This window comes from Scyliorhinus torazame, chromosome 18, assembly GCF_047496885.1.
Source record: "Scyliorhinus torazame isolate Kashiwa2021f chromosome 18, sScyTor2.1, whole genome shotgun sequence".
Classification (NCBI taxonomy): Eukaryota; Metazoa; Chordata; class Chondrichthyes; order Carcharhiniformes; family Scyliorhinidae; genus Scyliorhinus; species Scyliorhinus torazame.
In genome coordinates this window covers 160,034,416-160,060,049 of record NC_092724.1, presented here as the reverse complement: position 1 = coordinate 160,060,049, position 25,634 = coordinate 160,034,416, and the positions used below count along the sequence as shown (strand labels likewise).

Here is a 25,634-nt window from a genome sequence, read left to right as displayed (position 1 = left end):
GGGCAGGGGTGGGGGGGCTGCCATTCCGTAGAGCAGGAACTCATTTTAGATATCTGGGGGTGCAGGTTGCCCAGGAGTGGGGGAGGCTTCACAGGTACAACATCACTAGTTTGGTGGGGAGAGTGAAAGCCGATCTGGCAAGATGGGATGGCCTTCCTCTGTCACTGGCAGGTCGGGTACAGGCGGTTAAAATGAATGTGTTGCCGCGATTCCTGTTTATTTTTCAATGCCTACCGATTTTCCTGCCAAAGTCTTTTTTCAGGGAGATTGAGGGAAGGATTACCTCATTCATATGGGGAGGGAAGGTGGCCAGAGTGAGAAAGGTGCTGCTACAGAGGGGAAGGCAGGCAGGGGGTTTGGGTCTCCCGGACTTGTTGTACTACTACTGGGCGGCGAACGTGGAGAAAGTGCGGAGCTGGGTCAGAGGGGTTGATTCTCAGTGGGTCAGAATGGAGGAGAATTTGTGCAGGGGGTCGGGGCTGAAGGCACTTGCAACAGCACCACTCCCGATAGCTCCGGGAAAATATTCAGGGAGTCTGGTAATAATAGCTTCATTGAAAATCTGGAGGCAGTTTCGCCAACACTTCGGGTTGGGTTTAGGGTCAAGGGAAATGCCGATTCGACGGAACCACAGATTTGAGCCAGGGAGGTGGGGTGGAAGTTTTTGGAAATGGGAAGAGAAGGGGATTAAGACGCGAAAAGATTTGTTTCTTCGGGGTCGGTTTGCAGGATTGAGGGAGCTGGAAGCGAAGTATGGGCTAGAGCAGGGAGAAGTGTTTAGGTACATGCAGGTTCGGGATTTTGCCAGGAAGGAGATACACAGCTTCCCAGAGGAACCGGCTTCCACATTGCTGGAGGAGGTGTTGACGACAAGGGGACTGGAGGAGGGGGCAGTGTCAGCGGTGTACGGAGCTATTTTGGAAGAGGATAAGGCACCACTGGAAGGGATCAAAGCAAAGTGGGAGGAAGAGCTGGGAGAGTGGTGCGTGTGAAACTGGACCCGGGTCCCCAGGAGGCCATATTCGGGGTGTCGGACCAGCCAGGGTTGGAAACGGGAGCGGAGGCAGATATCATAGCCTTCTCCTCGTTGATTGCCCAAAGGCGGATCCTGCTGGGATGGAGAGCAGCCTCTCCACCCAGTGCCCTGGCGTGGCGGGGGAACCTGTTGGAATACTTGACCCTTGAGAAGGTTAAGTTTGAACTGAGGGGAAGCTCGGAGGGGTTCCACAAGTCATGGGCACTATTTATTATGCACTTTCAAGAACTGGATAACATCGAACATTAGTTGGGGGTGGGGGGGGGGGGGGGAGGAGAGGGGGGCTGTGTAGATTAAGGGTGACTATGGGTAATTCCTGATTCCTTTTTGTCATTTGTTTATGTAAACATGTGGGCTGATGTTTGGGTGTTGGTGGGTGGATGGGATCGTTGTTATTATGGGGATTGACATATCTTGCTGACTATTGTTTATTGTTGATGGGTGTAAATGTGGGAGAAAATGTGAAAAAGAGGAAAATTTTTTTTTTTTTTTTTAATTTAAAAATAAAAAATAACTGTCATATCAATATCTGAGTAAAATACAGCAACATCATTAGTACTCCTAATTTGGCAACACTTCTGCATGTTGTCTTTTACAAATGTCTAGAAAATTAACTTTTCCCTGGTGTGTTGTGGCTTTAAGTTTAATGGAGGGGGAAGATTATGGAGAACATTGTTGAATTCTTCTAATTCTGCTTCTGCGTGGGGCCAAATACCCCACATGTGAACTCGAACACCAGTGTAATGTTACTACGTGACTGCACCACCTAATAAAGGCAGTTAGTGAGACTGAAAAAGGATCCCCTGAAAACCAAAACGCCCTCGAGAAAATCTCAAGAACAGCCCTGAAGAAAAGAAATATTATTGTGACCCCGTGTATTCAGTAACACTTACCATGCACGTCAGGCTTTAAATGCTGAAGGTTTGAGAAGCCCAGTAGAATATTGGCTTGTCGCTGCAGGGCCTTTCCAAATGGGTGACTACCCTCGGAGATAACGTAGTAGAACAAACAGCCAGCAGAGAAAATATCCACCGCACATGTCTGGAGACAAAGATTTAATTGTATTATGGAAAACAAAGCAGATTCAATTCTTCTTTAGTGAAAAACAAATCTGTCATATCATGTTTGGAGAACTTAAAATGATTTTCTGTTCAATGTCAGTGATAAGTTAATGTTCTCCAGTGCAGGAAACAAGTTTCCTTGTTGATACCGTAGTCTGCACCAGGATTTCACACAGGTTCTGTACAATTGAGCTGCATGCAATTTTGGCAGAAAACAGATCATCAAAAAAATAAATCAGCAAATTCTGAAAATCTGGGGGGAAAACCTGGAAATACACAGCTGGCAAGCCAGCCAGTACCTTAAGAAAAGAAAGGGTTAATTTTGAGCTTTAACACTTCCAAGGCACTGGAAGATATTTTAACCTCATTTCTGTTTTCTGTCTCTGTGTTCAGAGAATGGGCAAGAAACCCATTTCCATTTGCCACCAAACAAGAATACTCTGCACTCCCAGATCAGGTTAGCTGCAGAGTAAGCTCCCTCTGTATCATCTCAACAGCACCACCTTCAGGAAACCATGCGCCACTGTATCCATTTCCCTTTTCACTTCTCCCAACCACACAACTCTGTTGGATCAGCAGACTTAAAGCGCTCCCATGGTTTAGCATATCGCAGATCTTTTGGTCAGAAATTGCCTTGTAATGACGAGATTATCCAGTCTCTGACTGAAAGGTCTGAAAGTAGATAAATCACCTGGACCGGATGGACTACACCCCAGGGTCCTAAAAGAGATAGCTGAGGAGATTGTGGAGGCATTGGTGGTGATCCTTCAGGAATCACTGGAGGCAGGAGGGGTCCCATAGGGCTGGAAAGTGGATAATGTAACACCGCTGTTTAAGAAGGGAGGGAGGCAGAAGGCGGGAAATTACAGGCCAGTTAGCCGGACTCCAGTCATTGGTAAGATTTTAGAGTCCATTATTAAAGATGAGATCGCGGAGTACTTGGAAGTGCATGATAAAACAGGACTGAGTCAACATGGGTTCGTCAATGGGAGGTCATGTTTGACAAATCTGTTAAGAGTTCTTTGAGGAGGTAACTAGGACGTTAGACAAAGGAGAACCAGTTCACGTGATTTATTTAGATTTCCTGAAGTCCTTTGACAAGGTGCCGCATAGGAGACTGTGAAATATGTTAAGAGCCCATGGTGTTACGGGTAAGATCTTGGCATAGATAGAGGATTGGCTGACTGGCAGAAGGCAGAGAGTGGGGATAAAGGGGTGTTTTTCAGGATGGCAGCCAGTGATTGGTGGTGCGCCTCAGGGGTCTGTGCTGGGACCACAACTTTTCACAATATACATTAATGATCTGGAAGAAGAAACTGAAGGCACTGTTGCTAAGTTTACAGATAATACAAAGATCTGTAGCGGGACAGGTAGTATTGAGGAAGCAGGCGGGCTGCAGAAGGATTTGGACAAGCTAGGAGAGTGGGCAAAGAAGTGGCACATGGAATAAAATGTGGGAAAGTGTGAGGTTATGCACTTTCGAAAGAGAAATGGAGGCATGGACTATTTTCTAAATGAGATGAAATGAATGAAATGAAAATCGCTTATTGTCACAAGTAGGCTTCAAATGAAGTTACTGTGAAAAGCCCCTAGTCGCCACATTCCGGCGCCTGTTCGGGGATGATTAGGAAATCAGAAGCACAAAGGGACATGGGAGTGCTTGTGCACGATTCTCTTAAGGTTAACATGCAGGTTCAGTCGGCAGTTAGGAAGGCAAATGCAATGTTAGCATTCATGTCGAGAGGGCTAGAATAAAAGACCAGGGATGAACTTCAGTGGCTACATAAGGTTCTGGTCAGGCCCCATTTGGAGTATTGTGAGCAGTTGTGGGCCCCGTATCTAAGGAAGGATGCGCTGGCCTTGGAAAGGGTCCAGAGGAGGTTCACATGAATGATCCCTGGAATGTAGAGCTTGTCGTATGAGGAACGGTTGAGAACTCTGGGTCTGTACTTATTGGGAGTTTAGAAGGATGAGGGGGGATCTTATTGAAACTTATAGGACACTGTGAGGCCGGGATAGAGTGGACGTGGAGAGGATGTTTCCACTTGGAGGAAAAACTAGAAGCAGAGGACACAATCGCAGACTAAAGGGACAATCCTTTAAAACAGAGATGAGGAGGAATTTCCTCAGACAGAGGGTGGTGAATCTGTGGAACTCTTTGCCGCAGAAGGTTGTGGAGGCCAAATTACTTAGTGTCTTTAAAACAGAGATAGATAGGTTCTTGATTAATAAGGGGATCAGGGGTCATGGGGAGAAGGCAGGAGAATGGGGATGAGAATAGTATCAGCCATGATTGAATGGCGGAGCAGGCTCGATGGGCCGAGTGACCTAATTCTGCTCCTATGTCTCATGGATCCACGAAGAAAGCAGCCAAGCTGCACTGTAAGCTCATGAATAGTTTAGCGAGTGGGTCTTTGGCATTGCAAATCCCTTCAGCTTGCAGTATAGCTGCTGAGTGAGGGAGGGCTAGAGTCTGTCTAGAGTTGTAAATGTATACACAATGTTGAAACAGAGATGAAATCTGTAGCGTTTGAATAAACCACCCTGAATTCCTTCAGACACTCCAGACATTCATTGTATTGCCTTCCCAGACTGGTCAGTGGTTCTCTTGATATTCAGGGCCCAGGGCTCAAATTCTATTTCCAGTGAGGGACAGAGATGGACAATATGACAAACTGGCTGTAACAGCAAAGATTGATTAGCCACAGATCAGTATTCATGGATCAATATCCTGTCAGCACTGGAACACAACAACTGGGACAAGCTGGCAGAAAGGATGGCCTGAACTCTTTTTTCTTTTAAGATGGCTCAATTCGTAACAGAGAAACAACAAGGCCGGTATTCTGGAAGAATAAGATCAGACAGGTTGAATGTACTGTCCCCATTTAAACCAACATTGCGATCTCCACTTGTAAAGCTATACAATGACAATCGCGTGAACTCTTCAAACTCCTTAATTTTTTAAAATATAAATTTAGAGTATCCAAGTATTTATTTATTTTCCAATTAAAGGGTAATTTAGCGTGGCCAATCCACCTATCTGCACATCTTTGGGTTGTGGGGGTGAAACCCACGCAGACATGGGGAGAATGTGCAAACTCCACACAGACAGTGACCCAGGGCGGGATTCGAACCTGGGTCCTCAGCGCCGGAATCCCAGTGCTAACCACTGCGCCACGTGCTGCCTTTCAATCTCTTTAATGATTGGAGATTTGGCCATCACATCTCACTGACAGGATGCAAAGAAAGCTTTAATAGACAAGGCACAACACAAGAATTGAAATGGCAGAGTTGATGGCACTTTGTTTCTCAACCTGTAGTTTTTCCACAGGAGACACCAATTTGGACGACTCCTGTTCAATGCTCCAAATTGGTGGAATTCTTCCCCATCTTCTCTGGATTGTGGGAACTGGAAGTTATCAGTTGCCTATGTTAAATTAGTTACTGCCTGGTGACAAACCCAATCACAAAGTCACCGGATTTCTGGGCGGCACAGTAACACAATGGTTAGCACTGCCAACCCACGCCGCCGAGGACCCGGGTTCAATCCCGGCCCGGGTCACTGACCGTGTAGAGTTTGCACATTCTCCCCGTGTCTGCGTGGGTCTCATCCCCACAACCCAAATATGTGCAGGCTGGTGGATTATCATAGAATCTACAGTGCAGAATGAGGCCATTCGGCCCATCGAGTCTGCACTGACCCTTGGAAAGCACACTCTAATTAAGCCCATCCTCCACCCTATTGCCATAATTCAGTAACCCCACTCAACCTTTTTGGACACCAAGGACAATTTATCACAGCCAATCCACCTAACCTGCAACATCTTTGGACTGTGGGAGGAAACCCACGCAGACACGGGGAGAATGTGAGACTCCACACACATAGACACAGACAGTGATCCAAGTGGGGAATCGAACCCAGGTCCCTGGCGCCGTGAAGCAACCGTGTTAACCACTATGCTATCGGTTCACTAGATTGGCCATGCTAAATTGCCCCTTAATTGGAAAAAAGAGAGAATTGGGTACTTTTTATAAACTCACCGGATTAGCTTTGCAATCCTCATTCAGCACCTCTGGTGCAATCCAGCCTTCTGTGCCAGGCACCCCAGACCTGCGGCTGAAGCTGTGTCTGCCCACTGCTAACTTCTTACAGAGTCCAAAGTCAGAGATCATAGCTTTCACTCTCCCATGGGCATTGGGCATTGAGATTAATATGTTGTGCGGCTTCAAATCTCTGTGAACTGATGAAAATTTGTGCACTTTAGAAAAATATTAACATAAAGCTAAGCAACAAGGATCAGAAGGCAGCTCCGCTAACCTTTCTGAAAGACATTGTACAGTCAAGTTGTCGAAGGATACAATCATTATGTTGGAGGACAAGTAGTCCAGAAAACTTTACAAATTTCACCATGATAGTTTGAGAATTTTATTCAAGTTTAAAATCTAGAAATTTCTAAAAATAATATTGGCAAAAAGTTACCATTAAGTGGTCAGATTGCTGTGAAAATCCAATTGATTCACTAATGTCCTGTAGGGAAAAGAACCTGTTACCGTTGACCGATCAGGCCTATATGCCAATTCCTAATCGAGTCCAGACCAGGTTCACGAGGTTGATCCCAGGTATGGAGGGATTTTCTTATGAGGAGAGTTTGAGTAGGTTGGAGTTTAGAAGAACAAAAGGCGGCCTTATTAAGACATACAGACTTCACAGGGAGCTTGACAGGGTAGATGCCGAGAGGTTATTTCCCCTTGTGGGAGAATCTAGGACCAAGGGTCATAATCTGAGTAAGGGTCACCCAGTCATGACAGAAATAAGGAAGAATTTCTTGTCTGAGTTTAGTGAATATGTGGAATTCTTGGCCGTAGAGAGCTGTAGAGCTGGGTTAAGCATGCTCAAGATTGATATAAGAAAATATTTTTAATCAGTAAGGGAATCCAGAGGTATGGATCAGGCATGAAAGTGGAGTTGGAGATTATCACATCAGATCAGTCATGATCTCAATGAATAGCAGAGTGGGTGATGGGCTGAATGGCCTAATTCTGCTCCTATGTCTCATGTGGTTAACTCTTAGGCTGCCCTATGAAGTCAGTCGTATCAAATTACAATTCTCCAACTGGTCTTTGTTCTACAGAATAGCAACTGTTCAATAGTTTCATTACCTGCCACAGTGGCATCGACACGTAAACTCAACTTTTGCTTGGATTGCTTGTCCAATCATGACTACTAGACTAGTGAATCTAGTTATAATTAACATTTTTACATGTCACTGTTTACTTGTAGGAAGGTTAGGCAAACATATCTGAATCAACACCAACATTTCCATTACTGAAAGACCCAAGAGTTTCTCCTGGAAGTGGATGATTGAGTTAATACTCGGTATGGTCGGAATCTTTCACAACACAAGATCCCCAAAGTTTGATGCCTGGTTTCTGCCCAATTTGCTCCTATCAGATTGGGTGGGTAGGAATGGAGAATGATCAAATACAGACAGGGTTCCAGCTCCTGACCATGGCCAGGTAACAAACACCCTCTATATGGCCTGGAGCTGCACCCGAGAAAGGGTTACCACCTACAGTTATGAGCAAATATTGGTATCTTTGTAAGAAAATAATAATTGGTTAAACCACACTTGGAACATTTCACAAGGTTTTATCTCCACATTTAACAGAGATGTAAAGGCACAAGAGGTGTGATAAAAGCTTTACAAGAAATATAAAACAGCAAGACTGAGATTGCATGTTGTTGTGAGCTTTGGAGACCATTTACATCTCCAATAGGCTGCTTACCAATATTCAGCGAGTGTAAATAAGCCAGGCCAGATGTGGTTTGTTGAAGTAAAGGAATAGGTTCCAGACCATGACGGTCAAAGTCCTTTTGTTCAACATACTGAGAAAGAGAAGAGAGTTATTTCTGGTACAAGAAAATTACCAGCAGACACAGAAAACGAAAGCATTTTTTAAAAACCTTGGGTTGAAAAACTTTCTTTCATGAACTAAACTGAGTGGGTCACATAAACAAGGCTGTAATGTAATTCCTGCCTTCCTAATCCTTTGGCTGCTCTCTCCGGTCTCACTGATCTCCATCACCCTGTAACCCACTGCAATTTTCCTTGTCCTTTGAAGAGATTTGGGCAAGTGACTGAACCAGGCATCCCTATGGGATACTCCACATCTTTTCCTTGGTGCCTCCCCGGTAGACAGTACTTCAGTGTGGAATTGACTCCACAGTTCCTACCACTCTTTGCCATTGTATGTTGGACATCCCATGATGCTACCTTTCAATCCCATTCCCAATACGAAAAATGCTCTTTTTCTTCTTAATAATAAAAATACCAGAATGGAGCGGCATAATAATGCAGTGATTAGGACTGCTGCTTCACAGCGTTGAGGACCCGGGTTCGATTCCCACCCCGGATCACTGTCTGGAGTTTGCACATTCTCCCCGTGTCTACGTCGGTCTCACCCCCACAACCAGAGATGTGCAGGTGAGGTGGATTGGCCACGCTAAATTGCCCCTTAATTTGAAAAAAATAATTGGGTACTCTAAATTTATTAAAAAATAATAATTCAATAATCTTTATTAGTGTCACAAGTAGGCTTACTTGTGAAGTTACTGTGAAAAGCCCCTAGTCTCCACACTCCGGCGCCTGTTCGGGTACACGGAGGGAGAATTCAGAATGTCCAATTCACTTAACAATCGCGTCTTTCGGGATTTGTGGGAGGAAACCGGAGCATCCGGAGGAAACCCACACAGACACTGGGAGAACATGCAGACTCCGCACAGACAGTGGCCCAAGCTGGGATTCGAACCCGGTTCCCGGGCGCTCTGAAGCAACAGTGCGAACCACTGTTCCAGCCTACAGTTTTGCCCATAACCAGTCGGAATATTTGTCTCGAAGTATTCCCAGATATCTCACCTCTTGCAGAGTGGCTGCACAGAGCTCAGTGGCTATATACTGGAACTGTCGGTCCTTCTCTGTGCAGAAATAACGAATTACATTTGGGTGCTCATCAGATTCACGGAGTAGCTGGACCTCACGGTCTGCAAAGCTGAAGCATTCTGGCAAAATCCTTTTCACTGCGATGTATCGATCATCAAACTTGCCCCTTGAGAAGGTACGTTAGTAAAGTTACCAAAAGTAAAGAGCTTAAAAATATAATCTGCATCAAAGTCACTTAAGAAGGGTAGCAAGCTGGTTTAGACCTGGTGATATATTCTGAAAATGAATCAAACTTACTTGAACACAATAGTTCCTTCAGCACCATGCCCCAGGACGTCTTTTGGATTAAATAAAATCTTTCCAACTCTCACAATATCTGAATCGTCATCTGGGAAACAAAGGCAATAAGATAAATCTGTTGTTTCTACTCTGCAACATGAGCAAGATGGTGAATTTCTCCAAATAGGGCCAGCTGTTTACCAATGACACTGGAATACGTAAGACTGTCATGTTTACTGCACTGGTGGAGTTTAATTTTCCTGACCACAACTGAGACACTATGGGCTGGCTACTCAGTTAGGATGTTGCTGATATTGGATATGATAAGCAAATGTCCCAACAGTCCTGATGAAATCGGAATTGCCCATTTGAACTTTTTAAGTGAAGGGTTGTATGCTTCTCTTCCTTTGCAAACCACGGATTTGCAAAGTCTCCACTTGTGGAGGAAAGAGGGTCTGAAAGAGTCACTTAGTAATACAGAATTGGAGTACTAGAAAAAGAAACATGCTGTCAAATTTTTCATCCAGCCCTTCCTCATGGCATTGCCTTGACTAGAGTCACTTTGTCCGGTCTGAATTTAAACAAAAATTTAAACTGTTCCCTTGTGCATTCGCCATGACAATGCTTCTACCAATCAGAGTCCACTTGCCAACCAATCAGCACACTCTTCTCATGCAATATAAATTGTTGTTCCCTTTGTGATTTGATATTCTTGCATTCATCAGGACAGAATTGCAAGATGAAAACTACAATAGCGTGTCTTGTTTTTTCAACAATACTCAAGAGTTTGACTTGTATCTTCTGTCTGCCAAATACTGCAGGATATGCAAATGAAATAGGACAAGCTGGCTAATGCTATTTTAATTATCACCAACAGCGAACCAGAACAGCCCTTCCCTATTTTTCTCTTTCTTCTATCTTGCTGATACTGTTGCCTCCCTATCTCACTGAATTATCGTTTCACAGGCTGTCGTCAATCAACCAAGCTTTACCTCCATCCTCTTGTTCTGTGGCCGAGCTGCCAAACTCGGAGATAGAATGATTGGAGTACAGCGAATGGTTAGAGGCTCGCGGAGATGCACTTGGCGTGTTGGTGCTTGAACTTTCTGTTCGCAATCTGGATGACTCCAGGAAGTCTGATTCCGGACCCAAGAGAGGGGGGCGGAAAATGAGCTGCCGTTTCTGCATTAGTTCAAGCCGTTCTTCTAAGTGCTTCTGAAACTGTTGGTGTTGCAACTGTTGCTGCTGCTGCACAGTCTAAAAGAAAAAGCATTTTTATTTTGATATCTCTTGCAGTAACTATACTGCATAAATAAAAATATTCCAGACAAATCTGCTTTGTCCTTTGGCAGAATGCACAATAGATTTTAACCATTAAACCTTGCATAGACTTACTTGTACGATCTACATTGTCGCCACATCTCCTTTTCCACAGCTAGTTCTTTAATTTTACATTACTAGAATTATATCATATTACATTTCCACAAAACACCGGCCATACCGCCCACTCACCTCACTTCAACTCACCTGAAGAGCGTAACAAAGCAAAATTTGCAGATGATACTGAAGTAAGTGGGAAAGCAGACAGTGAAGAGGAGATAAAGCATTTACAGACAGATATAGATAGGCTAGGAGAATGGGCCAAAATTTGGTAGATGGCGTTTAATGTGGATAAATGTGAAGTTTTCCGTTTTGGCCGAACAAAATAGATATTATCTAAATTGAAAACAAATTGAAAATGCGCCTAGGCGGTGGGATCTGGCTGTCATTGTTCTTGAATCGCAGAAAGTCAGTATGCAGGTACAGCATGTAATAAAAAAGGCAATAGAACTTTAGCGTTTATTGCAAAAGGACTGTACTATTAAATTAGAGAGTTGTTGCAATTATAAAGGTGTTGGTGAGACCACATCTGGAATAGTGTGTCCAGTTTTGGTCTCCTTATTTGAGGAAGGATGGGGCATTGGAGGCAGTTCGGAGGAGGTTCACCAGATTGATTCCGGGGATGAAAGGGCTGAAGTATGAGGAAAGATTAAACAATTTGGACTTATACTCGCTGGAGCTTAGAAGAATGAGAAGGGATATGATCAAGGTATATAAAATGCTGAGAGAGATTAATGAAGTAAATGTAGACAAAATGTTCCCCCTGGTGGGGAAATCTAGAACGTGAGATCACGGATATAGGTTGAGAGGTGGTAATTTAAAATTGAGATAAGGAGGAACTACTTCTCACAGAGGGTGAATATTTGTGTATCTCGTTGCCCCATAGTGCGATGGGATCTGAGCCATTAAATGGTTTCTAGATATATTTCTGACAAAGAAAACTGGTTAAAGGGATATGGGGAACAGGTAGGGAAGCGGATTTGAGACAAGGAAGGGATCAGCCATGATCTGATTGAATGGCGGAGCAGGCTCAAAGGGCTGAATTGCCTACTTCTGCTCCTAATTCCCATGTTCCTATGTTCTAACAAAATAGCCATCTACTCCTTCCTCCCTCATGTGCTCATCTAGATTCTCCTTAAAAGGCATCCATGCTATTCCCCTCAATCACTCCACCTGAACAAAGTGGAGGTGGAGTCCTCCGAGCCTGCGCCGACCATGCTGCCTGTCTAAACTACAATCTTCTACACTTCCAGGGGCCGTATCCATCTATTCCCATCCTATTCGTGTATTTGTCAAGATGCCCCTTAAACGTCACTATCGTCCCTGCTTCCACCACCTCCTCCGGCAGCGAGTTCCAGGCACCCACTACCCTCTGTGTAAAAAAGCTTGCCTCGTACATTTCCTCTAAACCTTGCCCCTCACACCTTAAACCTATGCCCCCTAGTAATTGACCCCTCTACCCTGGGGAAAAGCCTCTGACTATCCACTCTGTCTATGCCCCTCATAATTTTGTATACCTCTATCAGGTCGCCCCTCAACCTCCTTCGTTCCAGTGAGAACAAACCGAGTTTATTCAACCGCTCCTCATAGCTAATGCCCTCCATACCAGGCAACATTCTGGTAAATCTCTTCTGCACCCTCTCTAAAGCCTCCACATCCTTCTGGTAGTGTGGCGACCAGAATTGAACACTATACTCCAAGTGTGGCCTAACTAAGGTTCTATACAGCTGCAACATGACTTGCCAATTCTTATACTCAATGCCCCGGCCAATGAAGGCAAGCATGCCGTATGCCTTCTTGACTACCTTCTCCACCTGTGTTGCCCCTTTCAGTGATCTGTGGACCTGTACACCTAGATCTCTCTGACTGTCAATACTCTTGAGGGTTCTACCATTCACAGTATATTCCCTACCTGGAGTTCCAGTTTTCTCCACCCTTCCCCACTTTTCTCTTTAATGAATGGATATCAGATTCTTGATTTCCAGAGTAAGATTTATAAGTTGTAATGTTTCCAGATTCAGAGGAAACATTACAACATTTCACATGAGTTGCAACATTTAGGATTTTCTTTTGGTTTTATGGTAATGATAGGTAGGATCTGATCGCGAGTAAACTACAAATGGTCCAATACAATTGGTCTTAATTTTTTATATTACAAAGAATAAAAGTATAAGTCAGGAATGAAAAAAGGTCAATCTGCTCATCCAGTCCATTCCCTCCCACACCATCCATCGATCCCTCATTTAACACCAAACGCTTTCCTTACCTCACAAAAGTGGCATCAATTTATATACATTTTAAAATGTTAGAGACAAATACACATTTAAATTTTCATTACCCATTTAGCAGTTTAACTATTCTTAACAATGTGGTCTTTGCTTTATTATTTTTGAAAGCTGCTTCCAATAGGAAATTCAGGGTCAAAACAGAAATAAAGATGCATTCTAGATTTTAAACATTAGAAACTTCCTGCATGTTCATGATAGACCAGGAGAGGACTGTGGAATCCATAATAAAATGTTTCTTAGTGAAGGACGTGGGTCTGCATTGACAGAATGGTGGATGCAACCGAAACAAAAATATGCTTTCTGTAAACTGCAGTAACTACCCAAGGGCAAGTGGGGAGATGAGGACTGCAAACGAAGGATTGAAAATACTCCTTTTCTATTACTCCACTTACCTCGTTTTCTATTGGCTAGAAAAGCTATCCTTTCATTGGTTTAAAATGAAGGTTTAACTGTGATATTATTGGTGTGTTGACAAACAAAGAACAAAGAAATGTACAGCACAGGAACAGGCCCTTCGGCCCTCCAAGCCCGTGCCGACCATGCTGCCCGACGAAACTAAAATCTTCTACACTTCCTGGGTCCGTATCCCTCTATTCCCATCCTATTCATGTATTTGTCAAGATGCCCCTTAAATGTCCCTATCATCCCTGCTTCCACCACCTCCTCCGGTAGCGAGTTCCAGGCACCCACTACCCTCTGTGTAAAAAACGTGCCTCGTACATCTACTCTAAACCTTGCCCCTCTCACCTGAAACCTATGCCCCCTAGTAATTGACCCCTCTATCCCGGGGAAAAGCCTCTGACTATCCACTCTGTCTATGCCCCTCATAATTTTGTAGACCTCTATCAGGTCGCCCCTCAACCTCTTTCGTTCCAGTGAGAACAAACCGAGTTTATTCAATAGCTAATGCTCCTCATAGCTAATGCCCTCCATACCAGGCAACATTCTGGTAAATCTCTTCTGCACCCTCTCTAAAGCCTCCATAACTTCTGGTAGTGGGGCGACCAGAATTGAACACTATACTCCAAGTGTGGCCTAACTAAGGTTCTATACAGCTGCAACATGACTTGCCAATTCTTATACTCAATGCCCCGGCCAATGAAGGCAAGCATGCCGTATGCCTTCTTGACTACCTTCTCCACCTGTGTCGCCCCTTTCAGTGGCCTGTGGACCTGTACTCCTAGATCTCTCTGACTTTCAATACTCTTGAGGGTTCTACCATTCACTGTATATTCCCTACCTGCATTAGACCTTCCAAAATGCATTACCTCACATTTGTCCGGATTAAACTCCATCTGCCATCTCTCCGCCCAAGTCTCCAAACAATCGAAATCCTGCTGTTTCCTCTGACAGTCCTCATTGCTATCCGCAATTCCGCCAACCTTTGTCGTCTGCAAACTTACTAACCAGACCAGTTACATTTTCCTCCAAATCATTATATACTACAAACAGCAAAGGTCCCAGCACTGATCCCTGTGGAACACCACTGGTCACAGCCCTCCAATTAGAAAAGCATCCTTCCATTGCTACTCTCTGCCTTCTATGACCTAGCCAGTTCTGTATCCACCTTGCCAGCTCACCCCTGATCCCGTGTGACTTCACCTTTTGTACTAGTCTACCATGAGGGACCTTGTCAAAGGCCTTACTGAAGTCCATATAGACAACATCCACTGCCCTACCTGCATCAATCATCTTTGTGACCTCCTCGAAAAACTCTTATCAAGTTAGTGAGACACGACTTCCCCTTCACAAAACCATGCTGCCTCTCACTAAGACGTCCATTTGCTTCCAAATGGGAGTAGATCCTGTCTCGAAGAATTCTCTCCGGTAATTTCCCTACCACTGAAGTAAGGCTCACCGGCCTGTAGTTCCCGGGATTATCCTTGCTACCCTTCTTAAACAGAGGAACAACATTGGCTATTCTCCAGTCCTCCGGGACATCACCTGAAGACAGTGAGGATCCAAAGATTTCTGTCAAGGCCTCAGCAATTTCCTCTCCAGCCTCCTTCAGTATTCTGGGGTAGATCCCATCAGGCCCTGGGGACTTATCTACCTTAATATTTTTTAAGACGCCCAACACCTCGTCTTTTTGGATCTCAATGTGACCCAGGCTATCTACACACCCTTCTCCAGACTCAACATCTACCAATTCCTTCTCTTTGGTGAATACTGATGCAAAGTATTCATTTAGTACCTCGCCCATTTCCTCTGGCTCCACACATAGATTCCCTTGCCTATCCTTCAGTGGGCCAACCCTTTCCCTGGCTACCCTCTTGCTTTTTATGTACGTGTAAAAAGCCTTGGGATTTTTCTTAACCCTATTTGCCAATGACTTTTCGTGACCCCTTCTAGCCCTCCTGACTCCTTGCTTAAGTTCCTTCCTACTTTCCTTATATTCCACACAGGCTTCGTCTGTTCCCAACCTTTTAGCACTGACAAATGCCTCCTTTTTCTTTTTGACGAGGCCTACAATATCTCTCGTTATCCAAGGTTCCCGAAAATTGCCGTATTTATCCTTCTTCCTCACAGGAACATGCCGGTCCTGAATTCCTTTCAACTGACACTTGAAAGCCTCCCACATGTCAGATGTTGATTTGCCCTCAAACATCCGCCCCCAATCTATGTTCTTCAGTTCCCGCCTAATATTGTTATAATTAGTCTTCCCCCAATTTAGCACATTCATCCTAGGACCACTCTTATCCTTGTCCACCAGCACTTTAAAACTTACTGAATTGTGGTCACTGTTCCCGAAATGCTCCCCTACTGAAACTTCTACCACCTGGCCGGGCTCATTCCCCAATACCAGGTCCAGGACCGCCCCTTCCCTAGTTGGACTGTCTACATATTGTTTTAAGAAGCCCTCCTGGATGCTCCTTACAAACTCCGCCCCGTCTAAGCCCCTGGCACTAAGTGAGTCCCAGTCAATATTGGGGAAGTTGAAGTCTCCCATCACCACAACCCTGTTGTTTTTACTCTTTTCCAAAATCTGTCTACCTATCTGCTCCTCTATCTCCCGCTGGCTGTTGGGAGGCCTGTAGTAAACCCCCAACATTGTGACTGCACCCTTCTTATTCCTGATCTCTACCCATATAGCCTCACTGCCCTCTGAGGTGTCCTCCCGTAGTACAGCTGTGATATTCTCCCTAACCAGTAGCGCAACTCCGCCACCCCTTTTACATCCCCCTCTATCCCGCCTGAAACATCTAAGTCCTCGAACGTTTAGCTGCCAATCCTGTCCTTCCCTCAACCAGGTCTCTGTAATGGCAACAACATCATAGTTCCAAGTACTAATCCAAGCTCTAAGTTCATCTGCCTTACCCGTAATACTTCTTGCATTAAAACATATGCACTTCAGGCATGTAAATAAGGGATTAGGCCGCCTGGTCGAAAACGTTACGTATTACTGCTTCATAGGATTCAGACGGAACATTGCAGTGAATCCCAGTGTTGTTCTCCTGGCTAATAAAGTTTGATTAAAGAGTACTTGCTGTGCCAACTTGCTAATTTCCACAGGACATCTTGGTCTAGGATTACCAATACATGAAGGACCTGTAAAGTGTAACTCATAAAGGAGCCTCAATTCTGAAACCATTTCCAGCTAATCAAGCTCCTTTACTGTGGAGATTTATTTCCAGTGATTCCAACATCAACCAGCACACTGAGAGGGGCTACATTAAAACTGCCAGGTGGGCAGAGTGCAATTTACCAAAGTGCTAAAAAGCATCAGCATACATGCTCTGGTCTGGGATCTCTGAAAAGTTCCCAATCTTGCCCATCATATCAGGAAACTGTCAAACTGTCCTCGGAAAGAGGAGAAATGTGCCAAGCACTACCGAGCAGCACAATGGGAGGAATGTGCTTGTCTGACCTGTCAGCAGAGGCCGAGTTTGATCACAATCATAAGAGTTTTTTACAGCACAGAAAGAGGCCCTTCAGCCCATCGTGTCTGTGCCAGCCATCAAGCACCAATCTATCCTAATCCCATTTTCCAGTACTTGGTCCATAGCCTTATATGCTATGGTTTTTTAAGTGCTCGTTTAAATGCTATGTTGCAAGGGTTCCCGCCTCTACCACCCTTTCAGGCAGTGAGTTCCAGATTCCCACCACCCTCTGGGTGAAAAAGACTCGTTGGGCCAAATGGTCTACTTCTGCTTCTACACCCTACACCTTATGTTATTTCCTCACATGTCCTCCAAATCTCCTGCTCCTCATCTTAAATCTGTGCTCCCTGGTTATTGAACCTTCGAACGGGAAAGATTTCTTCCTAACTACTCGATCATGTCCCCAGTAATTTTGTACACCTCAATGAGGTTCCCCCCTCAGCCTTCTCTGCTCCAAGGAAAACAGCCCTAGCCTAACCAGCCTCTCTTCATAGCTGGAACGCTCCAGCCCAGGCAGCACCCTGGTGAATCTCTAGTGGAAACACTGCAGGGGGTACAGAAGTTCAGAATAAGAGACGTCACTTGTGCCACCAACAACTTCAGATTACCAAGGCAGGACCAATGTAGGTTATGACTCCATACAGGGATCAAAGAGGTACCGTGTGGGGGAGTTACTGACTGTTCTGAAGACTTTTATTCACCTTGTTTCCATGAAAATACAAATCTCACATTAAGGAGAGCTCTGCTCATGTATTTCACAACTAAAGCAAACATAACTCTTCAAAACACTAAGCAAGAGGAAGCCACTTTCCTAACCATCCAGCAGCAGTGAAATTGTACCCAGCAAATAACAGCCTTCAGCTGCTGAAGCCCTAACCACGGATCTATTCAAAAATCTCCCCATCTTTCTCGGTTTCTTTAAGACACTCAAAGAACAAAGAAAAGTACAGCACAGGAACAGGCCCTTCGGCCCTCCAAGCCCGTGCCGACCATGCTGCCCGACTAAACTACAATCTTCTAAAAGAACAAAGAAAATGTCTTCAAGCAGCAGCTTTTTTGTCTTCTTCCCTAATGTGTCCTTTATGGTTCAGGATCAAATTTTGTCTGATATCCACTTCTATGAAACTCCCTGGGACAAGGGGCTGGTTTAGCACAGGGCTAAATCGCTGGCTTTGAAAGCAGACCAAGGCAGGCCAGCAGCACAGTTCAATTCCCATACCAGCCTCTCCGAACAGGCACCGGAATGTGGCGACTAGGAGCTTTTCACAGTAACTTCATTTGAAGCAATTTTCATTTCATTTTCATGTTGTCACATTAGAGACGCTACCAGGTTTACAGACCAGAAAACTGTGGGATGTGGGGAAACCTAGGAGATAGAATATGTTAAAGCAACAAAAAGAGACCGAATTACCATTGAGAGCAGGTCACTGAAGGATGCTAGCACATCTGATTCTACAACATACAATCTCAAAACACTGCCCAATCCAAATCATCCATTATTTTGGCTACTTGAGACTTGTGAGCATTACCTTTGGATAGGTGATGACAAAAGCTACCCATCCTGCCAGCAGAAAGGTACTAAAGACAATTGTGGCCATGTCTTTCAATACAGAATCCACAGGAGTTTCAAGCTTGGGTTGCGATTTGCTATATTTTTCTTTGAGGTCGTTAAGAATATCAAAATCCTCTGCAACTTCATCAATGTTTGGGAAATGCTGCAATGAAATTTTTAAAAGATCAATATATGTAATAGATGTTTTCATAAACACATAGATATCCAAGATTACATCAGTTTGGAGTATTAATACTGATCATTTAGTGACACAAAGTCAATGGTATTATAGAATGGTGTCACACCCAGAGTTTGCTCCCTTCATTTGAAGGCTGGTAAAGTTGGTACTGAGTCATTCAGACCAATGAGGTCCCAGGCTTCAGCAGCAGTTGCTTTTGTTCCAAGCTGGCAGAGCACAGTGGGCACAATCAGGTTCCTTAACGATTGAAGAATAGGAGGAAAGGGTGGAATATCCCCACAAAACCAACACATTTCCTAATCCTAATCCACAGGCCCAAGTGTATGTGTGCCGATATGCAATGAGGAAGAGTTATTCCCATGAATGGTTAGTCTCGTGTTGTAGGCAACTCACGGCAAGAATGACCATTTGGTTGAGGTAGCAGAGGATGGCCGGAGCCAAAGGAACTGGACCTCAGTCCAAACTCTTATTCAGCTTCATTGAGACCCAATAACATTGAAACTGCTCTGGGGCAGTTTCTACAATAGCATACACATTAAAGCCAAGAATTTACCAAATTGCACCACAGTTACTCAGCAAGGCAACTGCACAACATTCAGTAATTTTCTGTCAGGAAGACAGGGACACTTTTAAGGGATTTATATTGTTAAATATTAGGAATAAGGTATAGTTTTAAGTGGGTTTAGTTTTGTGTAGCTCTGTAAGGAAGGGTAACTCTATAGTTTGATTTGGGTTAGACAAAGGTGTTTTGATTATTATTATTATGTGTGGAGATTTGTTCAGTTAAAACTGGGCTTCTATCATGCTTAGAGAAGTTACGGTGTCAAAAGCAAGTAATAGCTTGGAGAAGCTTAGCAACCACGGGCACTTTTAGTACAAGAAAGCCTGTGATTGAGTTTTTAACGGAACACAGCAATTGGTCATAGAAGAATAGAGAAGGGCAAGCTTTGCTAGAAGAATAGGCATACCATAGAGTAATGGTTAAGAAAACAAGTGCAGGGAACTTGAAGAACAACTAGTTAAGGCAGCTACAGGAATGAAGAGAGGTTTCCAAGAAATCTGGTGTTAAGGTAACAGAGGAAACAGGTACTAGAACAGAGAATTGTTCGGTGATGACAGGCAGAGCTGAGAAGAAGTTGGCTAGTGAAAAGTCTGAAAGATATTGGAAATGATTTCACCGTTTGTGATAGTTTACTACAAACCTGTGGAATGAGTGTTGAAATAATTATGGAAATCAGTGGCTGGATCTCAGAATTGGGATAAAAGCATTTAAGACAAAAAATACCTGAAAGGAGGTGGAAAACCTGGTGCTGGATTCGTTGTTAAAGGTGGAGCGGAGGCTTTGTTTGAAAAAAAAGTTTGGAAAATGTGGAGTGGATTTTTAAGGCAAACAGCTAATGGAAAGCATTGTTTGAAAGATTTTAAAGTGTGTCTTTTTTGAAGTGAAGTTTAGGAAACACATGTGACAATCACCTGGGGGAGAAATCCACATAAGATCGGTTGAGTGGCATCAGCCATTTGATTCAGAGTGGGGTGTTATTTTTGAAAACAGTATACGTTTGTGAAGCTGAGGGGGAGGATATTGTAATCAAACTTTATGCTTAATAAATGTTTTTTTTCTTGTTGTTAAAACTAATTCGCAATGCTGTGATTCTGTTCCTCCACATTATCTTTAAAAAATAAAGAGTAAAAGTTGGTCTTTTGAGCCAGGGTTCCATTCTGGAATCTTCCCGTCCAGTAGTAACACCAACTGGGATCATAATATTCCCCCATAAATTCTCTGGTAGTTGCACCATTCAAATACTTATCAAATGGACCTTCGCAAATGGGACAATGTTGCACACAGCCTTGGTCAGACTTCATCTGAAGCAGTACATCAGTAATGGGAATAGGAACCTTGTTGATTTTGTGGGGATATTTTCCATCCTTCCCTCTTACAAACAGCGAGGATGCAGTGCAGATTCACAAAGAATGATACTGGGGCTTAAGAGGGTTAAATTATGAAGATTTGTTTCATAAACTTGGTTCATATTACTTGGATTATGAATGTTTGGGGGTTGATCATGAGAAAATAGATTCAATAGGATACATAGAGGATCTATTCCATCTGGTGGGTGTCGTGTTAGGTACACTGAAAAAAGAACAAAGAAATGTACAGCACAGGAACAGGCCCTTCGGCCCTCCAAGCCCGTGCCGACCATGCTGCCCGACTAAACTACAATCTTCTACACTTCCTGGGTCCGTATCCTTCTATTCCCATCCTATTCATGTATTTGTCAAGATGCCCCTTAAATGTCACTACCGTCCCTGCTTCCACCACCTCCTCCGGTAGCGAGTTCCAGGCACCCACTACCCTCTGCGTAAAAAACTTGCCTCGTACATCTACTCTAAACCTTGCCCCTCTCACCTTAAACCTATGCCCCCTAGTAATTGACCCCTCTACCCTGGGGAAAAGCCTCTGACTATCCACTCTGTCCATGCCCCTCATAATTTTGTAGACCTCTATCAGGTCTCCCCTCAACCTCCTTCGTTCCAGTGAGAACAAACCGAGTTTATTCAACCGCTCCTCATAGCTAATGCCCTCCATACCAGGCAACATTCTGGTAAATCTCTTCTGCACCCTCTCTAAAGCCTCCACATCCTTCTGGTAGTGTGGCGACCAGAATTGAACACTATACTCCAAGTGTGGCCTAACTAAGGTTCTATACAGCTGCAACATGACTTGCCAATTCTTATACTCAATGCCCCGGCCAATGAAGGCAAGCATGCCGTATGCCTTCTTGACTACCTTCTCCACCTGTGTTGCCCCTTTCAATGACCTGTGGACCTGTACTCCTAGATCTCTTTGACTTTCAATGCTCTTGAGGGTTCTACCATTCACTGTATATTCCCTACCTGCATTAGACCTTCCAAAATGCATTACCTCACATTTGTCCGGATTAAACTCCATCGGCCATCTCTCCGCCCAAGTCTCCAAACAATCTAAATCCTGCTGTATCCTCCGACAGTCCTCATCGCTATCCGCAATTCCACCAACCTTTGTGTCGTCTGCAAACTTACTAATCAGACCAGTTACATTTTCCTCCAAATCATTTATATATACTACAAAGAGCAAAGGACCCAGCACTGATCCCTGTGGAACTCCACTGGTCACAGCCCTCCAATGAGAAAAGCATCCTTCCATTGCTACTCTCTGCCTTCTATGGCCTAGCCAGTTCTGTATCCACCTTGCCAGCTCACCCCTGATCCCATGTGACTTCACCTTTTGTACTAGTCTACCATGAGGGACCTTGTCAAAGGCCTTACTGAAGTCCATATAGACAACATCCATTGCCCTACCTGCATCAATCATCTTAGTGACCTCCTCGAAAAACTCTATCAAGTTAGTGAGACACGACCTCCCCTTCACAAAACCGTGCTGCCTCTCACTAATACGTCCATTTGCTTCCAAATGGGAGTAGATCCTGTCTCGAAGAATTCTCTCCAGTAATTTCCCTACCACTGAAGTAAGGCTCACCGGCCTGTAGTTCCCGGGATTATCCTTGCTACCCTTCTTAAACAGAGGAACAACATTGGCTATTCTCCAGTCCTCCGGGACATCCCCTGAAGACAGCGAGGATCCAAAGATTTCTGTCAAGGCCCCAGCAATTTCCTCTCCAGCCTCCTTCAGTATTCTGGGGTAGATCCCATCAGGCCCTGGGGACTTATCTACCGTAATATTTTTTAAGGCACCCAACACCTCGTCTTTATGGATCACAATGTGACCCAGGCTATCTACACCCCCTTCTCCAAACTCAACATCTACCAATTCCTTCTCTTTGGTGAATACTGATGCAAAGTATTCATTTAGTACCTCGCCCATTTCCTCTGGCTCCACACATAGATTCCCTTGCCTATCCTTCAGTGGGCCAACCCTTTCCCTGGCTACCCTCTTGCTTTTTATGTACGTGTAAAAAGCCTTGGGATTTTCCTTAACCCTATTGGCCAATGACTTTTCGTGACCCCTTCTAGCCCTCCTGACTCCTTGCTTAAGTTCCTTCCTACTTTCCTTATATTCCACGCAGGCGTCGTCTGTTCCCAGCCTTTTAGCCCTGACAAATGCCTCCTTTTTCTTTTTGACGAGGCCTACAATATCACTCGTCATCCAAGGTTCCCGAAAATTGCCGTATTTATCCTTCTTCATCACAGGAACATGCCGGTCCTGTATTCCTTTCAACTGACACTTGAAAGCCTCCCACATGTCAGATGTTGATTTGCCCTCAAACATCCGCCCCAATCTATGTTCTTCAGTTCCCGCCTAATATTGTTATAATTAGCCTTCCCCCAATTTAGCACATTCATCCTAGGACCATTCTTATCCTTGTCCACCAGTACTTTAAAATTTACTGAATTGTGGTCACTGTTCCCCTACTGAAACATCTACCACCTGGCCGGGCTCATTCCCCAATACCAGGTCCAGGACCGCCCCTTTCCTAGTTGGACTGTCTACATATTGTTTTAAGAAGCCCTCCTGGATGCTCCTTACAAACTCCGCCCCGTCTAAGCCCCTGGCACTAAGTGAGTCCCAGTCAATATTGGGGAAGTTGAAGTCTCCCATCACCACAACCCTGTTGTTTTTACTCTTTTCCAAAATCTGTCTACCTATCTGCTCCTCTATCTCCCGCTGGCTGTTGGGAGGCCTGTAGTATACCCCCAACATTGTGACTGCACCCTTCTTATTCCTGATCTCTACCCATATAGCCTCACTGCCCTCTGAGGTGTCCTCTCGCAGTACAGCTGTGATATTCTCCCGAACCAGTAGCGCAACTCCGCCACCCCTTTTACATCCCCCTCTATCCCGCCTGAAACATCTAAATCCTGGAACGTTTAGCTGCCAATCCTGTCCTTCCCTCAACCAGGTCTCTGTAATGGCAACAACATCATAGTTCCAAGTACTAATCCAAGCTCTAAGTTCATCTGCCTTTCCCGTAATACTTCTTGCATTAAAACATATGCACTTCAGTCCACCAGACCCGCTGTGTTCAGCAACTTCTCCCTGTCTGCTCTGCCTCAGAGCCACACTGTCCTTATTCCCTAGTTCTCCCTCAATGCTCTCACCTTCTGACCTATTGCTCCGGTGCCCACCCCCCTGCCATACTAGTTTAAACCCTCCCGTGTGACACTAGCAAACCTCGCGGCCAGGATATTTATGCCTCTCCGGTTTAGATGCAACCCGTCCTTCTTATACAGGTCACACCTGCCCCGGAAGAGCTCCCAATGGTCCAGGTAATGGAAACCCTCCCTCCTACACCAGCTGTTTAGCCACGTGTTTAGCTGCTCTATCTTCCTATTTCTAGCCTCACTGGCACGTGGCACAGGGAGTAATCCCGAGATTACAACCCTCGAGGTCCTGTCTTTTAACTTTCTGCCTAGCTCCCTGAACTCCTGCTGCAGGACCTGGTCTAACACTGGCTGCAACTGGATGCAGCTTAGATCAGAAAGATACTCCAGACCTTGAAGTTCAATCAGGTTTATTGAACTAATAGCACAGTTCTCTGTGAGTTCGACTCTCTGCTAACTTAAGTGTGGTTACTCTGTCTGACTGAACCAGACTAACTCTTAGCCACGTGGTGGAGATGTGAGATTGTAACAACACCCTTGACTGACTCTCTAGATGTTCATCAGTGGAAAGAGGCGGAGTGTGAGTGCCTCATGTCTTTTACAGTCAGATCCCACCCGAGTGTCCTGCCTGCTTATTGGTCATGTCCTGTTCTGTGTCCATTAGCTGCTTGTCTGTATATCATTGTGTGTGTGTCTGCATATCATGACAGTGGGCAGTGGAGATCATGGGGACATTATAAAATTTGACAGCCAATCTAGGAAGGAAATCCTAAAGCATTTTCACTGTACAGAAACAGTTGTAGAAATCTGGAACTTTCCCCAAATGGCTGTGGAACAAGTGAAAATTTCAAGACTTGAGGCAAATTGATTTTTGTCGGCCAAGGGTACAGAGAGATATTGGCTGGTTAATGCTGCAGGCGTTCATATTTAGATGAGCCATGATATAACTCGAAAGTCTGAATGTCCCTCTCCTCTTTCCACGCTGCACATTTTAAAAACATGCCTTCTGCTGGACCATATAAGTACAGTTTGCAGGTCACACAATGCAAGTGTGAGAAACAATTGAGACATACATACGTCTTCAAATATCTCATTCTGTGGGCTGGTAGCGATCACATCATCTGGAATTTTCTGTATGTTCTCAGGAAAGTCATTCAGGATCTTGGTGTGGGCTGCTAGGGGCATTTCATGGTGACCTGAAAATAACAAATCCACAGCTCAACACAGCTGAAGCAGCAAATGACAGACATGAACTCCATTCAGGTTGCAACATAAGGGAAGATGCTCAGTGTCAGAGCCCTGAAGTGAATAGGGTACCAATGTAAACAAAAATATGGTTAGACCCACATTACAACAGTTATATCCTAATAGTGACAAATAGACATCCATTCACAAAATGTCTCACTTGTTAGAGTATTACAGGCCAATCACTTCCCATATCAAAATCACAACACTTTACAGAACTTATGTTCTATGTTCTATATGAAGTTTGGAAGTTTCTATTTTACAGTAATCCAGTTCCACTAAATCCGGTAGATTTATTGGTTTCTATTATATATAAATGTACAGGGAGTCCAGGTAGCACTGTGGAGTTGGAGGAGAAGTGATTGTAGAACATAAGACTTTTATAAATTTAGAGTACCCAATTATTTTTTTTCCAATTAAGGGGCAATTTAGAGTGGCCAATCCACCTAACCTGCACATCTTTTGGGTTGTGGGGGTGAAACCCACGCAGACACGGGGAGAATGTGCAAACTCCACACGGACAGTGACCCAGGGCTGGGATTCGAACCCGGGTCCTCAGCGCCATAGTCCCAGTGCTAACCACTGCGCCACGTGCCGCCCTGTAGAATATAAGACTTGAAGAAGTCAAGACTTGCTTTTTAGTTCTTATTCCAGAGACACCATCAAGAGCTT

General features: G+C 44.4%; 1 protein-coding gene across 1 annotated transcript in view; it reads right to left on the bottom strand.

Annotated features, from left to right (window-relative positions):
- The window catches only part of ern1 (endoplasmic reticulum to nucleus signaling 1), a 110,856-nt gene that overhangs the window by 21,660 nt on the left and 63,562 nt on the right, over window positions 1-25,634 (bottom strand). Inside the window, exons 11-18 of the mRNA XM_072483759.1 lie at window positions 24,795-24,913; window positions 18,396-18,581; window positions 10,310-10,574; window positions 9,336-9,426; window positions 9,015-9,204; window positions 7,885-7,984; window positions 6,139-6,338; window positions 1,930-2,077 (exon numbers count right to left, since the gene is read on the bottom strand). Of these exons, the coding sequence (XP_072339860.1) occupies window positions 1,930-2,077; window positions 6,139-6,338; window positions 7,885-7,984; window positions 9,015-9,204; window positions 9,336-9,426; window positions 10,310-10,574; window positions 18,396-18,581; window positions 24,795-24,913 (1,299 nt within the window). The remainder of the gene's footprint in view (window positions 1-1,929; window positions 2,078-6,138; window positions 6,339-7,884; window positions 7,985-9,014; window positions 9,205-9,335; window positions 9,427-10,309; window positions 10,575-18,395; window positions 18,582-24,794; window positions 24,914-25,634) is intronic.